The 16,829-nt window shown below is 47.2% G+C and overlaps 1 protein-coding gene across 1 annotated transcript in view; it reads right to left on the reverse strand.

Moving 5' to 3' along the window:
* Window positions 1–16,829, reverse strand: part of ZMYND8 (zinc finger MYND-type containing 8) — a 131,636-nt gene that overhangs the window by 31,706 nt on the left and 83,101 nt on the right. The window contains exons 12-14 of the mRNA XM_007446940.1: window positions 13,007–13,147; window positions 4,018–4,170; window positions 868–1,380 (exon numbers count right to left, since the gene is read on the reverse strand). Of these exons, the coding sequence (XP_007447002.1) occupies window positions 868–1,380; window positions 4,018–4,170; window positions 13,007–13,147 (807 nt within the window). The remainder of the gene's footprint in view (window positions 1–867; window positions 1,381–4,017; window positions 4,171–13,006; window positions 13,148–16,829) is intronic.

Genomic DNA, 16,829 nt, shown 5'->3' on the forward strand with positions numbered 1-16,829 from the left:
GGTTTGCCAACATGCCCAGGCTGCAGCAGGTTTGAGGGCAGCCACTACTGGTTCCGCGGCAGAGAACTGCTGAGCTCAGGCAGTGGGGTTCTCAACTGGGGGAGATTTTTGCCCCCGAGGGGACATCCAGCCATGTCAAGACATTTTTGATGGCCACCACTGGGCAAGTGCTACCAGCATCCAGTAAGAAGAGGCCAGGGATGCTGCCAAACATCCTCCAGTGCACAGGACAAAGAATTATCCAGCACAAAATGTCAACAGTGCCAAGGTTGAGAAACCCTGGGCCCATGTCAGTTAACCGCAAATATGGTGGAACACCAACTCAGGCGGGCATCATACAATGCCCCTTTGATTTCTAGTGGCTCAAGAACTCAGCGTTCTGGTGCCACCTACCCAAATGGTCTTGTATTCTGGTAAGAAAAAGCACTTTGAGATGCCTGGGCAACGTGAGGGGAGGTAAGGGAGGCTAAGTAACTTATCAAGATCTTCCAACTGAACACTTCTAACAATCTCAGCCTTGTCAAATGTCTAAATGTTGACAAACACTTTAGGGAAATGAGTGAGCCTACTGGGAAAGCAGCTGCTGAGGCTAAAAATGACTTAACAGCTAGAAGCAACTACTTTCTAAGAGACTTATTCTCCTGTGCTCAAAATCAGCCACATTGGGTATTGAACAGGTGAAAGGTGGGCAGGCTTAGTTTAAGTCCTGGTCCAGCTCAGTAACTAGCTAGGTGACCTGGGGCCAATCCAAGCTTTGCTACGCCACCCTTTGTGATGTGAGAGGGTCACCTGACTTGAGATAACACAAATTGCAAGGTGGCGTTCTAAAACCAAATCAAGAAACCAGAAACGGGTACAATCACTTACCCTCCTGCTTGGGAGACGGTTCTTTGGGTTCCTTCTTATTTTTTCGACCCTCCCGCCCAGGATGGTCTTCTCCTAAATCTATGACAAGTTCGCTCTCTGAATCGGAGTCCAGGCCCAAATGCACTGTTGGGGAATCCGTCTCATCTTTCCCCTTCAGCTTATCCTTTGTGGGATGAGGCAAGGGTTTTGCTTTGTCTGAAAAGTCCTTGTCGGGCTGAGGGCTAGTCTTCTCCTTGGCCAAGCCTGGGTCTGCTTTCTCGCTGGCTGGTGACGTGCTGATTTTCAGCTCCTCTTTTGTCTCCATGGGGTTTGCCAGTTTGGGCTTTTTTTTGACAGCAGATGGCTCTTTGTCCATCCGAGCATCCTCTTTGTCTTCGGCATCTTCCGGCTCATTCTTGGACCTCTGCTCCTCATCACTGAGAGAGTCACTACCGCTACTATCTGACTTCTCGGAATCCTCCGAATCGCTGTGTTCTACAGCCGTATAAACATCTTCTGAGATTTCATTTATGCCTAAATTTAAAAAGAAAACCCAGCATGTGGCGTACTCACAAAATAAAGAGCAGGACCAAAAAATCACAACCATTTTCCACGCCCAGCGCTGGAATAAAAAAAAAAAAACATTTCAAATCGCATCACACTGGCCTGGTGGGGTTAGCAGTGCACTCAAGCTGCAGCTGACGACAGCGGACAAATGGAACTTGTCTGCAAAGGGTTTTAGTTATTGACATTCAAAGATGACATGGAACCAAACAACATGAATTTCGAATTTATCCAGAGCTCAATCTTTGCATTATGGATAACTCACTGGGACACTGACAATGGGAGGGATGGAAGGGAAGGAATGCCAGTCCTGCGCTGTTAAAACAGTTTCATTTTACGGATTAGAAAATAGAGACCCAGAGAAATCACTTGTTCTAGGACACAAAGAAAACCAAGACAGAGAAGCGAGGCCAGAACCCTGGGCTCCTGACTCGCCACCAACACTCTTCCCACAAATTCCCAAAGCGTTAAAGTCCTTTACCCTTTGTGTCCAGGACTCAAAGAAATAAACCAAAGCCTTAAAGCGGAGGTTGCAAACTCATAGCCCATGAGCCACATCTGGCGAGCAAATGTGTTATTTAGGAAGCAATGGTTTGACCCAATGCTTTTGGTATTTTGTTATTTGTTGGCTTTTTTTTTTTTTTTAAACTTAGAACTTGCTGGCCAATTCACAAATCAGGAAATTTCACAGAAATCAAGATGGCGGGTTTGTGCTGAAACAGGAGAAGATCTGGCCTCTCTGGGTCACAGGCCTGCAAGGCTCGCTGGGGCTGAGAGCCACTGGCCCCTTCAGGTGCGGGAGCACTGCCTACAGGTGACCCAGCTGCCCGGTCCCCATCTTGCTCCCTGAACTGAGGCAGAGTCAACTGTCATTGTGTTTGCATTGTTTTTCTACATGCAATGGAGTCAGGAGGAAAGTCATCCATTTCCATGTCTCTATCAAAAGGGAAAAAGGTAGAACAGCAAGAGTTTCATACATATACAGACAAAAATGGGCAAAAGTATATTCCTAACAATAGTTCCATTTAACCCATTCATGTTTCCTGCTCTCGGTAATGGGTGTCATCTGTCTGTAGGTAAATAATATTATACCCTAAAATTTTGAAAAGAGGAAATCCCCATCAACTCTGTGTTTCCCTCATTCTAGAGCAATGGTTATCGTGAGTGGGGTCACTATCCTGACCCAGACACATGGAAGGGAAACTCTTAAAAGGTAAGAGCCATGAACAGCCCAGCAGGATCATGAGTGAATTATACCCACTTCTTCCAGGGCTCAATCAAAACTGAAAGAATCAAAACACAAAAACCCAGATCTGGTTTAATTTCTAGATCCTAGGGCTTATGCGACTGTTAACGAATGGTCGGATGCCAGGACAAGCATGACCACACATGTGATAGGAAAAGCTTGGGTACTGGAGCCCAAAGGATATGAATTCAAATCCTGCTCCTCTGCTTTTATTAGCTGTGTGACCCTGAACGAATGAACTACCTCTCTGAGCCTCAGTTTCTTCACCTGAAAATGGTGTTGATAATAGTATCGAACTCCCAGGACAATCTATGCACAATGCATGTGGCATAGGAAGCCCTCGGTAAATGGAAATATTAAAATTCTTATTAACAATAATAAACCAAGGAGTTAGACCAGCTGCATGGAAGGACCCAAGAGGGGTGTCTAAATGGCCTACAAAATTTCATCCAAACAGGCAACCCAGCAAGGAATGCTTTCCTCTGACAGCCTGGATGACTCCCAACTATAACTCTTTTCTCACCCAAAGGTCCAGAGAAACCATTGACATGTAAACCTCACCTTGGACTGGCTTTCTCTCCTGAGACCCAGCCAGCCCCTACTTCTTTATAAATACCTTCCTGGCTTTATTTACCTATTCAACAAATATTCCAGAGCATTACTATGTGTACAAGACCAAGTACACCTTGGAGAAGGCAAATCTTTATAAGGCAAACTCCCTGCCCTCAAGGAGCTTCCAGTCTAGTTTGGGAGGGATACCACCACACAAAGGAGCCACTGATGTTTCGGAGACATAAAGTAGCAAAGGAGGGCAGATGGGGAGGGCAGTCAGGGGAGACTTCCTGGAGGAGGTGATGCCCGAGCTCAGCCTTTGGGACAGGATTCTGGCAGGCAGTGTAAGAAAGCAGCAGCACAGGGAAGAGGAAGGGAGGCGACAGATACAGAAGCAGGATGGATGTGCTGAGGGGGAAGCGGCCTAGCCTGGAGGGGGAGGGTTTGTGTTGGACACTTGTGGGATACACTTGACCCTGAAGTGGAGACACTGACGTGAGCAGAGAGGAAGCACAAAGGCAAGCTCAGGAGGCTCCTTCTGCTTCCAAACTTTCTTACAACCTGCACCTCGAGTTGGCAGGCTGCCACAAAGAATACACTCTGAGGAATTCAAAAAGCCCTTCTGAACAATTAACTAGCAAATCTGAAATATTCTGCCATGAGTAGAAATCTATTTTTGTTGAACAAACAACTCAAGGTTAAACCAGCTGCTAAAAAGGCAGCCAGGATGGGGCTTTAATTTCATCCGGGTGGTATCCCTAAAAAGAGTAATGATGATGATGATGAGGTAAGCAAACCGAGAGACATACCTAATTGTGCTTTGCAACTCTCTATCGTCTTATCAAGATTTAGCTGGAATCTGCTGCGAATCTGCCGCTTGGGAGAGATGAGAGGCACAGGGGCCGACTGCTGCTGGACCGACTCACTCAGCTCCTTCAGATCCATCTCGGCCTTGCTTCGATCTGGAAGACACCATCACACCCTCGTAAGACCAGGCACTGGAGGGAATAGCGGACAATGCTCATCACTTAGCTTCCTCCTCAAAAACACACTTAGGAGCCCGGGAGGAAAAAAAACCTAAGACGTTTTTGTCATTCATCCCAACGATATCATCTGCTCCACGGCCTGGGCTCACTTGGAGATAAGAGCCTGAGAGAACATTTGGCAGGTTTCTACTGAACCGTCGCCTGGGTTGCTTTCCATGTTGAAAATGCACAATCCCAGCCAGAAGGTTGGTTGTCTGTGACACTCAGCATCATTATAGATCCTCCAAAGCCAAAGGTTACAGTAATATGTTCAATCTCAACAGCAGCAGATAAAGTGACACTGAGTCTGGCCAGTTTGCTTTGAATTCCAGGCCCGGATCAGAGAGGGCTTGTATCCGAGAGAGGCGCCGAGCCTCGCAGAGAACACATTGATAAGAAAGAGAACCAGCTCCTTGTTTACCATGGAGACTTCAATCTTCATTCTTAGTCGACTTAGTCTGGAGCTCAAATTAGAAAGAAAGAGAACACAGACCCTCCAGCCAGTGTGCTGTACCTCCCTTTGGCTCACAGCATCTATCTGAGGAATGGGGAACAGATTAGCCTTGGATATGAACCTGTGTCTTCTTGCTTCACTCTAACCCCAGGCAAAGGTCTCTGCCTAATGACTCAGGCCCAGAGGTCCTACTCCCCCTACTTCTGCCATGGGTTCTTTGCACGACCAAACTGGCCCAGGTTCCAAAGGGTCCGTGAGCTTGCACTTCTTGAATTCCTTCCCCACCTCCTCTGCTGCCTCCTCTAGTGGCCCCCAAAACATAAAAAGGGGACAAAATGGTGGTGACTGCAAAGGCTCAGAAAGCAATGAGAGACTGTCTTTCGCCCTGGCATCCCCTCCAACAGACCCTCAAGCAGAGAATGCGGGTGTCCAGCCTACCCTGGCCAATCCGAGAAAGCAGGTCCGAAAGGATGTGGCATCCATCAAGGACAAAGATAAGCCACCTGTGAGCTAGTTCTTCCAGCTGTGAGCTCACTCCCTGACTTCTCTCCACCCCCCTGCTACCCTCCACCCCAAACCATCAGGCTGTTACAGAGACCGAGATGCAGACTGAGAGCTGGACTGCAAAGGCCCTCCAAAGCCTGCACTCTCCCCACTCGACCTGAGCCTCGCACCCTGCCCTACACCCAGGAAGGGAGGCATGCTCTCACAACGCATGCCGGAGATTCATTCCTCTAAGGGGATCAGAGGTCTCCCCAAAGCCCCACCCAACTCACTCATAAGTGATTGGAGCCACAAATCGCTCCCATTTCATTCATCACCATAATGAGGTAAGATGAGAAAGGGCCCTGTCCCCAAAACACACTTGCGGTTCGTCACCAGGGAGACCAAAAGTCAGCTTTCAAAGCAAACAGGGACACCATACTTGTCATTAAAGAAATGGCTCTTAAAAAACATACCCATGTGTGCGCATGTGCATGCATGTGTTTGTCTGGTGTGTGTGCATGTGCTGATCGGAGACTCTTCAGAGAACCTATCAAGGCCAGGATTGAAGATGCTTGCGGTGGGGACGGTTGAATGCACAACTATTTCGGACGGGGGAAGAATATTCAATTTTACTGGAGAAGCACCTTACAAAGAGAACAGAGAGAGTGAAACAGGGATAAAACAGCAAAAAAAGGAGGAAGAAGAGAATGACTGAGGAACATAGAAAGAAAAAAGGGAAGATCCAATTAAACAGCAGTATGATCAGGACTTACGGACTTCAATACCTGAGCTGCAAACATGACAGTAGAAGGGGGAAGACAGGAGGCCCGTCTTGTCATTTCTGCTCTCAGAAATGAGGAAGCACACTGCATTCTGGAGGGAAAAGGCAGCCTTTTCACGCATAAAGTTGGAAAAGAAATATCTCACAAAAATACTTCCCATGAAGGGGGGTAGCAGGAGATGGCAGTGCTGCCCACGTGACAGGAGGACACCCTGTCCTCAATAACATTCCCATGTGGTTAACAGATTCCACACAGCAGTTACCGAAACGCACAACTGACTACCAGGCAGGGGTCAGCCAACTTTTTCCATAAAGGGCCGGAGAATAAATTAAATTAGGCTTTGCAGGTGTATAGGTTCTGCTGCAAAAGCAACCATAAAATGATGTGCTAAATAAATGGATGTGGCTGTGTTCCAATAAAACTTTATTTACAAAAACAAGTCAGGGGCCAGACTTGGTCCACAGGCTGGGAATTTTGCCAGCCCCTGTACTAGTCCAGTGACTGCTAACCTTAGCTGCACACTGAGATTGCTCCCCTCCCAGCCCAGAGCTTTAAAAAAAAAAATCCTGATGCCTCAGCCCCACCCCCAGAGACTGAATTCACTGGCGAGGGGGAGGCCTGAGCATTGGCCCTTTAAAAGTTCCCCAGGTATTCTAATTGGCAGGTAAGGCTGTGAGCCCCTGTACTGGACCAATCTTGTCTGTGAGTAAAGGAAATGTCTCATGATTTGCCTTAACCCGTGTGTACCTAAACCTCGGGGATCATAAAAATAGATCTACACATCACCAGAATAATCGAGTGTGTGTGTGTGCACACGCGTGTATACTGGTGTGGGTCTACAGTAAATGCAATCTCTTAACTTTAGCCCAAAGCCTGAATATTCATAATCAAGAGGAATGAAAAGAAGGTAAAGCATTTCATTTCACAAAATAAGGTTTCTCGGGTCAATGAGCCACTGTAACTGTTTATTCTAAGAAGAAACCACCGAAAGCCTGGGAGGGGGCTATAATCAGGTCCCTGGGAGCGGACTTTTAGGAGTTTAGCCAAATGTAATTATCTTCTCAAACTTTCAGCTGCGTGTGAACTCGACCCTCCTCCACAGGGAGAAAAGAAGCTCCTGCAGCTTATCAGGACTCCTTCCACCTCTGCCCTTCTATATCGGGAATATCTGCAGAATCCACCCTTGCTGCCAACATTTTGAACTTTTCAGCTGATATGAAGACAGCTGAGGCTATAAATGGAAACCGGGGATAAAAAAAAAAAAAAAATACCCGCATTAGAGAAAAGAGGCACGATCTTCCACTGCTGGAGGGAGCATGAATCAGAACCACCCTTTAGAGGGCAATCTAGCAGTCTCTCTCCAAATGTCAACAGCACATGGCCTCTGACCGTCAGGTTCCACTTCTAGGAATGTATCCTGTGGATTCATTCCCACGTGGGCACAAGGGTCTTCACTGCAGCTATTTCCAACAGCAAAAAATGGAAAACTACTCAATAAATAAGGTGCCTGAATAAGTTACAGTTTACCTTTAAACGGAAAAAAAATACAGCTGCTAAAATAACACAGCGGCAGAGCTCTCTATGTGGTGACATGGAAAGCCCATCCGTTTAAGGAAAAGGAAAATAATCAGTAAAGGACGTTAGCATTGGTGTGTGGGAGAAAAGAAGGAAAGGGAATACAGACATACAAATATATGTGTTCTTGGGGCTTCTCAACGCTGACATTTGGGGCTGGATAAGTCTTTCTTTTGGGGGGTGGGGAGGTCAGGGTAAGGGCCGGGAGCTGTCCTGGGAACTGTAGGATGTTTGAGAGCAACCCTGGCCTCCACCCACTAGATGCCAGTAGCACCCATATCCCAGTTGGGATAATAAATAGGTGTCTAGACACTGCCAAATGGGGACTAAATCACCCAGGCTGATGTCTAGAAGAGCTCCCCAAGGAGACTAAAAAAGCCAACAGGGTCAGAGGATGACAAAACAAAAAAAACAGCCAATAGTGGTCACCCTTTTTTGGGGGTAAAGAAGGGGGTCACAGAGACAGGTGATCAGAGGTTACAGGTAGACTGGCTTTTCATTAGACATTTCTGTACTTTCAAATTTCTCTTACCGTGTGCATTCATTACTTATAAAAACAAAACTTTCTTTTCTTCAATTGTGTGACTCCACAAAAATCAGAAGGCACTAACGGACAGCCGAGCCATCCCCACGGTGCCCTGACGGAAGACAAGCCACTACACGGTGAGAGGAACAGCCATCAAAACAAAATGTTTTAGAAGAAAACTATAAGCGCTTCTTTTTTTTTAGTTTAAAAAAAAAAAAATCTCCTTTATTCAAAAGGTGTAGGCAGACTATAAGGAATGGTCTTCTAGGAGGCACAAAACAGCGGTTCCATCAAGGGAACAACGTCCTTCAGACGAGAGACCCTGGCAGATGCTCTTATCCATCAGTCAAGCAGAGACCGTCCCCACCTCATTCACTATTTTTTTAAAAAATATCAAGACAACATCTGGGCAACCGGGGTACCCAGCCCTGCATCCACGTCCTCAAAGTCTCACTTTCTGCAGAGAAAAGAAAGCAGGCCTGACAACAGCAACAGTGGAAGAATAAACAAGCAGAAAGCCTTCAGTCAGGTCTGACAATGTCCCACCCTCGGCATCTCTGACGGAGCACCGAGGCACGTGTTTGTCACTAACAGGATGACTCAACTGCTGCGTTTGTTGAGCCAAAAGCAAACACCATGTGCGAGAGAAGACGAGAGAGGATTCCCAGAGAAAGCACACAGGAGTCCAGAGGAAGGAAAGACCCACTCCGGTCCCCTCTCCTCCCGTGCCATAAACTCATTCTTATTTGGGACTTATTTTATAACTGCCGTAGAGGCACAGAAGGGGGCCGGAACCTAGCCTGGCTCCTTATTTTAGAGCAAAGAGAAGGGGCCCAAGACAGCAAATGAGGCCCAGTGTGTTGGCGTGCAGGGCCTTCCCCTCCGTCATGCAGCAAAATAAATCGTAAGAGTAAAGTACCCACGGGCTGGTGGTTGTATTTTTGGTGGTACTTGTTTCTTTGGCCTAAATAGAGGTTTTTATTTTTACTTTTTATTTTTGATCCCGCACCTTGCGGGATCTTAGTTCCCCTATCAGGGATCAAACCCGCACCCTCAGCAGTGAAAGCGCAGAATCCTAACCACTGGACCGCCAGGTAATTCCAAATAGAGGTTGTTTTTTTTGTTTTTTTGTTTTTTTGTTTTTGCGGTACACAGGCCTCTCACTGTTGTGGTCTCTCCCGTTGCGGAGCACAGGCTCCGGACGCGCAGGCTCAGCGGCCATGTCCCACGGGCCCAGCCGCTCCGCGGCATGTGGGATCCTCCCAGACCGGGGCACGAACCCGTGTCCCCTACATCGGCAGGCAGACCCCCAACAACTGCGCCACCAGGGAAGCCCCCAAATAGAGGTTTTTAATGAAACTGACGGTCAACTTTTAAAAACTAGAAGAGTTCACGTAAAAAATGTGGATTTCTGTTTTTTCTTGAAAATTCAGAGTTGGACAGCACAGGTTCAACTTGTGGGAGCTGCTTCCTTTAGAAAGGCACTTTGTCCTTCATGCGACTGTCCATCCAAACCTTCACCTGACCGCTGACCCCTACAGCTGGGCAGACTAACCCAGCGGCACAAAGAGGCACAGTGGCGAGGGCCCATGAAATCAAAACACGCCCTTGTCCTGCAGCATTTCAGTTCTCGAATCTCAGTTAAAAGTTCGAGATACACACAGACAAGCCCGAGTCTAAAGGCCAAACTCAACCACAAACCACATGTTGATCCTGGGTAGGTAACTTTGCTTCTCTGTGCAATGGGGTTATTACTTTACCTTGAAGGTCATTATATTTTTTTAATAGTTTTAACTTAGAGTAGAATTCACCTTTTGGAGAATATATGACTTTTAACACCTGCATAGATGCGAGTAGCCACCAGCACAAACAGAATGTAGAACAATTCCATCTACCAAAGAATCCCTTTGTGATGTGTAGTCAAACCCTCCCCAACTCCCAGCAAGCACTGATCTTTTTTCCATCTCAGTAATTTTGCCTTTTCCAGTTATTTTTTTTTAATGAAACACTGTTTTGTTAGATATAATGATGTCATTATTATCCCTAGCACTCTGTCTCATTTCTGTCTGTTCAAAGTAGTTACATGGATGCCAGACATCAAGTCAAGTCCCATGAGAATTATTCAGCATTTCCCTCCACTTTCTGATTTTTCTACCCATCCATGGCACTTTTCACCAGTCCCTATCTGATCCTCTTGCCACTGGGTAACTGAAATTCCTACCCATAAAACGCCACATTCCCTATGCATTTGTTTCCACTGACAAAACGAGGCCTTGGTCCCAGGAATGGAAAGAGCTGGTAGGGAGATTCTGCACAGGAGAGCCTCGTACTCTGCCGTGCCCACCGCCAATACACACCCCACGATAAAAACCTTTCACTCCCACGCGTGAGTCAAGCCAAATGGAAAAACCCAGAGCATCACACAGATGCCCAAGGACAGCCCGGTTTACGGAAGGAGCTATTCCTGCCACGCATGACTGGCAGGGAGGAAGCATGACTGTGAGAATGTCTCTGTACAGCTTTCTTTTCGGGGGTGCAGAGGTAGGAGGAGGGTGTGAGAAAGCAAACCACACTGCTGAGAACAATGAGTGTTCCCCAGGGGAACGGATGGGTCCCCGTTTGTTCAAGTGAAGAATTCCCACCAGCCAACCTGAGCTGGAGCCCCTCAAGCCATCACCCAGACTGTCCCATCACTTCCGGGCTGCATGACCTGGTGACCTGGGTAAATGAGGCACAAGCCTCCATGGAAACACAGGCTCCCTCCAGCCCGGCCACCTCTGGCTCTGTAATCCCAGATCCTGGGGTCACCTCTCCAGTCTTCTGTTTCTCCATCTGAAAATGGCATCTCAGGACAAGATGAACCCAGAGGGCAGTGACCACCAGAGGCTGTGGATTCAGGCTGGAGCATCACTCCACACGGGTGGCCGCCCCTCCCTTCCTGAAACCCGGTATACTCAAGGCCCCCGGAGTAGGCCACACTCCCTGAGTGTTGCTTTTCTCCTTGTTCCCCTGCTCCTCTGCTCACTTTTCCTGAGGTCTACATGTGCATATGCAAGTGGCCCAGGCCCCTCACTCCTTCTTTATGCTCTGGACCAGGGTCTCTCAGCCTCAGCACTATTGCCACTGCAGCTGGATAATTCTCTGTCATGGTGGGCTCTGTCCCATGCGTTGTAGAAAGTTTAGCAGCAGCCTTGGTCTGCAACCACTAAATGAATGCCAGCAGAGTCCCCCACTCTCCGCCTCCCCTGAGTTATGAGAACTACTGCTTGAACCCAATCCCACGTATAAATCAAGATTCCCAGAATTACACCTCCTGCCCTGACCTGGCCTGACTCACGCCTCCAACTGCCTCCGTGACCTCTCCACCTAGGAATTTAGCAGGCATCTCAAACTTACAGAATCGAAAACTGAACTCTTGGCTCCCATTTCTCCTGCCATAACCAAATCTGTCAACACAGGCGCAACCCAGTAAATCTCTGCGGGGGGGGGGGCCTGTACTAGATGCTAGTGGCGAGAGCCCACCCCACCCCACCCCCATTCTAACAACCGAAAATGTCTCTGGACACAGCTAAGTGTCCTCTGGGGGGTCGGGGGAACTGCCCCTGGTTAAGAATGGCTGACACAGGCTCTTCCCAATGCAACACCGAGAGGTCCTTCCAAAATGCCCAGTCAGTTCACATCCCTCCTCTGCTCAAATGGTCCCAACACCAAGGTCCATGAGGTCACTGTGTTCTCTGACCTCATCTCCCCTTCACCCACTAGGACACGTCACCCGGGCTTCCTTGCCATTCCTATAACACACCAAGTTCATCCTGACCCTAAGGCCTTGAATTTCCTGTCCCTTCTAGAATGTTCTTCCTCTTAACAGTGACATGGCTGGGTTTTCTTGTCATGCAAATCCTTGGCCAGGTATCACCTCCTCAGAGGCCTTCCCTAACCACTGCCTCTTGCTCCTCCCACCCCCATCCTGCCCAGCTCTCTCCTTATCATATGAATACCTTTTACCTTCCATCATGACATGACCTCTCTTAGTTTTTTTAGCTTGATTATTATTTCTCCCTCTCTAGAACCAAGCTGTGTAAGAGAGCAGGGCCCTCACCACTGTCCACACCAGGTCTAAAACAGTGCACAGCACATAATAGATGCTCAATAAAAATCAGGGCTCATGACTGAATGACTTAATAAAATAGCTTCCTAGTTGGGTGTTTAGCATTTCTGGTGCTAATTTTTGTTAACGACTTTGGCCTAAGGTAAGGCTTTCAAAAGAACCAACTGAAACTCAATGAGTTTAAAAAAAAAACTACTACATCAAGGATGAAGACTAGGATTAAAAAAAAAAAAACACAGAAGAATTAAAACAATGTCAGAACACACTATACATAAGAAAAGTAAGTACTGAATCATAAAACAATATATACCGTGTGTGTTTGTGTGTGTGTGTGTGTGTGTGTGTGTGTATATATATATATATATATACATATATACACACATATAATATATATATACTTACAAATATAAGAACTGGGTTACTGTGGTCCAGGGCAAGTAAGGTTGTAAACACTGGCCTAAGGTATTTCAAGATAAAACAGCCTTGTATGTCAACAAGCTCCGGGAAATCCCTTGCTAGTTCCCTGTATTGATCTCTCTTCATCTCCACCCACTGTACCTTTTCAAAATTTTGTACACAGAAAAGAGTTCGGGGTTCAAGAATCACACACAGGGACTTCCCCGGAGGTTCAGTGGTTAAGACTCCACACTTCCAACACAGAGGACACAGGTTCGATCCCCGGTCAGGGAACTAGGATCCCCCATGCCGTGCGGCCAAAAAAAAATAAAAATAAAAACACCAATCATTTTTTAAAAAAAGAACCACACACAAAAGAGGACATTACAACTTGCAGAAATACTCAGAGCTGCTACGGAAAGAGGCTTCCCAAAATTCCAACTGACCCAGGTTAAGATTCAGGATGCTTCCCGTGGTGGACGTCTTGTCCGTTTTCGTCGTGATTGGTGTTGATACTTGAGGAGAGAAAGGTTTCGGGCTGCCGGATAAACTCCCCGCTTGTCCCGTCTTGGTGGAGGCTGGTGAAGCTGAAAAAGTAAGTTACTCGTTAAAAGACAGATTTAAAAATAAAGAAACATATAAAGCTTGTAGGTGTGGGGCAGGGAGGAAAGCACAGAAATTCTGTTTGATTTTTCAACCGGGCCGCCAGGGCGCCACAGAGGGGGCTGGAGCAGGAAGGGCTGGCTATATATTTCAAGCGAAGGGCTTTAACCCAATGTTAAAGCCACGAAGGAAGAAGGCTGCCCCAGTCATTCTATTAAACACAAAAGCTCTAAGACAAATCGGCTAAGCTGCCACTGAAATTGGTTTGGCCCATTCACGGGTGTAAATCTCTAAACAAACAGCGACTAAACCAGCCCCCGCCTCGGTCCAGATGCAGAGACCAGAGCCAAGCTTACAAATGGCATGTTGTCCATTTGTGGGAGACGCAGGGGCCGGTTCACCCAGCCACTGCACCTGCCAGGGGCCAGCTCCACCCCTTGGGAGCTCGCAGGCTTCTCATTTCGAAGGTCCTGCAATGCTGAACGAAGCCAAACTCCACAACAGATGGAGTGAGGGCGCTGTTGGTAAATTACCTCCCTCCTTACTGGGTTTCAAACTTTCATAGGAGGATAGAGTCGTACCTATGCCTGAGTCTTAAAACTACCTTAAAACTCCCAACTTCCTGCTCCCCTGAGCCCTGTCCACTGGGTGGGGGAAGAGAGAACAGAAACCAAACCATTTAACAAAACAAAGTGTTCAGATGGGCCAACTGGGGCCTCCCAAAGATCTTTTAGATCCTGCCCCTTTGCTGAAAGGGCTCTGTATTATTGGGCTGTCCTGTTACCATAAACGTGTGACAGGCAACCAAATGGCCAGCTCCCCTCAGATGTGCAAGAAACCCCAAGAAAACTGTTGGTGGTGATGGGGTTAGATTCGCGACATCCCAGGGACTTCACAAGTGCTTAGACACGCTGGTGGGTTCTTGCCTTGGTTTTCTCATCTGCCAAATGGGGATCCTCAGAGTGAGGATTCAATGGGTTAAACTCTACACCAGCTCAGCTAGTCAACATACACGAGCTAGCCTCAGCTCCAGCGCCAGGACCTGCCAACACCATTTTTAATGCAACAGAGTGGGAAAGACTCTAGATGTAGGGAGAAGTGGATTAAAGCATGGATCAGGAGCCAAAGGAGAGGTTCAAATCCCAGCTCTGTGGACGTGCTGTGTGACCTTGGGCAAGTGACCTGATGTCTCTGAATCTCCTTTCCTGATAGCTACAAAGAGGGATACTAATAATATAATACAAAAGGATTGATAAAAGTACCTAACTCATGAGACTTCCCCAGTGGCGCAGTGGTTAAGAATCCACCTGCCAATGCAGGGGACACAGGTTCCAGCCCTGGTCCGGGAAGATCCCACATGCCGTGGGGCAAACTAAGCCCATGTGCCACAACCACTGAGCCTGCGCTCTAGAGCCCGTGAGCCACAACTACTGAAGCCCGCGTGCCACAACCACTGAAGCCTGTGCGCCTAGAGCCCATGCTTTACAACACGAGAAGCCTGCACACTGCAACGAACAGCAGCCCCCGCTCGCCGCAACTACAGAGAGCCCGTGCACAACAACAAAAACCCAACGCAGCCAACAAATAAATAGAAAGATAAATAAATAAATAAATAGAAAGATAAATAGAAAAATAAAGGTGTTTCAAAAGATTTAAGTATCACCAATAAAATCTTTAGTATTAGGATTTTTAATTATTATTCATTCATTTATGTTCTGTTTCCAGAAGAGACCTGCTGTGGCTGAAAAGATCAGTGCAGTGTATTCCCTCCACAAGGATTAAAGACCAGAGTCTTTCTAATTGTATTCCCTTAAGCAAACTAGCAAGTGGGTCTTGCAGGGAGGGTCTTAGCATACTAGCAGAAGCACTGCTTGGGGCTGCAGGGAACTTTGACAAGGAAGACTAACCCTAAAGGGTAGTGGGAACCAAAACCACACAAAGGTGCGGGGTCACACAGAGAACTCAAGCAAGGGAGTCCACGTTTTCCTGTTTAACAGTTCAAGTTACATAGTAAGAAGGAGAGGCTGGCAGGTGGTCTAGCAGAGCCCTAACCCCCGCTGTGGGCCTGCAGGGAATTTACCAAGAACACAGGGAGAGTCATTAGTTTTATAGTTCTGTATATGTATGTTCATGTAGTTAAAAAATAATAATAACTGGAACAACAAGCCTTTAATTTCATAGACATATAAGGAATTTACCAAGAGCACAGGGAGAGTCATTAGTTTTCTTATATATATATATATATATATATATGTTCGTGTAGTTAAAAAACAGTAACTGGAACAACAAGCCTTCAATTTCATAGACATATAACGCTTCCTTTGTTAACAAAACTTAAGTATTGAAGGTTCAAGAGACACGTTCTAAATTTTTTAAAAATTTGAAATACAGCACTTGGATATGGCAAGAATAACAGTGTTACACGTGAACACCGGTTTCCCGTGGAGACGGGTCTGGTCCACTTTCCACCCGGCCAGCAAAGGGCAGGGGCCACCCTCACAGGCGTCTGGTACTACAGCGCTTCACGTAATCAGGACCAGGACCGCACCTCGGGGTCACCTAGCAACCCACACTGCAGAACTCGCCTCTGAGAAAGTGATGGCCAGTGCCCATCCCTGGCTGCCACCTGCCCCACCTCCCCAATTTGTGAAACACCTGTGTCTGTCCTGACCTCCCCACAACCACTCACCCAATTGTTCAAGGCCAAACACGTCTACACTGTCTCAATTCCTCCTCTGCTCAGCGAGTCCTCTGCACACCACTTCCAAAATACACCCAAATCTTCGCACTCACCTCCATCCCAATCTCCAGGGCTATCACCCTCAAGGGGCAGAAAGTAGATCTTAGCGGGTGAAAAAAATCTTACTCTTTTTATAAATAAAGCACACATGCCGTACGTAAAAGGACATACAATACGTTTAAAGTTCATGAGGGTCCACTCTTAAGTACAGACCCCAAAGAACTGAAAACCTATACGCAAGCAAATCCTCGAAGCAGCACTATGCACAGTAATGCAAAGATGGAAACAACCCAAGTGTCCATCGACACACAGACAAGCCCTGGTATAAAGGAATGAAGTTCTGATGCATGCTGCAATGTGGGTGACCTTGAAAACACCACACTAAGTGAAAGGAGCCAGATACAAAGGTCATGTTTTATAGGATTTCACCGAAATGAAATATCCATACTGAGCACATCCATACAAATAGAATGCAGATCGATGGTTGCCAGGGGTCAGTGATGGAGCAAAGGGATGGGGGTAGGAGAGGGGGCAGGGATGAGAAGTGGCTGCTCAGTGGGTACAGGGTTTTATTCTGGGGTGATGGAAATGTTCTGCAACTAGGTAACAGTGGTGGATGCACAGTATTGTGGCTGTACTAAATGCCACTGAACTGTCTACTTTGAAATGATTTTCTGTTATGTGACTCTCACCTCCATTTTTAAAAATATTCACGGGAGGACAATTAAGAAGAAAGTGTCTAGGGGCTTCCCTGGTGGAGCAATGGTTGAGAGTCCGCCTGCCGATGCAGGGGACACGGGTTCGTGCCCTGGTCTGGGAAGATCCCACATGCCGCGGAGCAGCTGGGCCCATGAGCCATGGCCGCTGAGCCTGCGCGTCCGGAGCCTGTGCTCCGCAACGGGAGAGGCCACAACAGTGAGAGGTCC

Source organism: Lipotes vexillifer, unplaced genomic scaffold (assembly GCF_000442215.2).
Source record: "Lipotes vexillifer unplaced genomic scaffold, Lipotes_vexillifer_v1.1 scaffold565, whole genome shotgun sequence".
Classification (NCBI taxonomy): domain Eukaryota; kingdom Metazoa; phylum Chordata; class Mammalia; order Artiodactyla; family Lipotidae; genus Lipotes; species Lipotes vexillifer.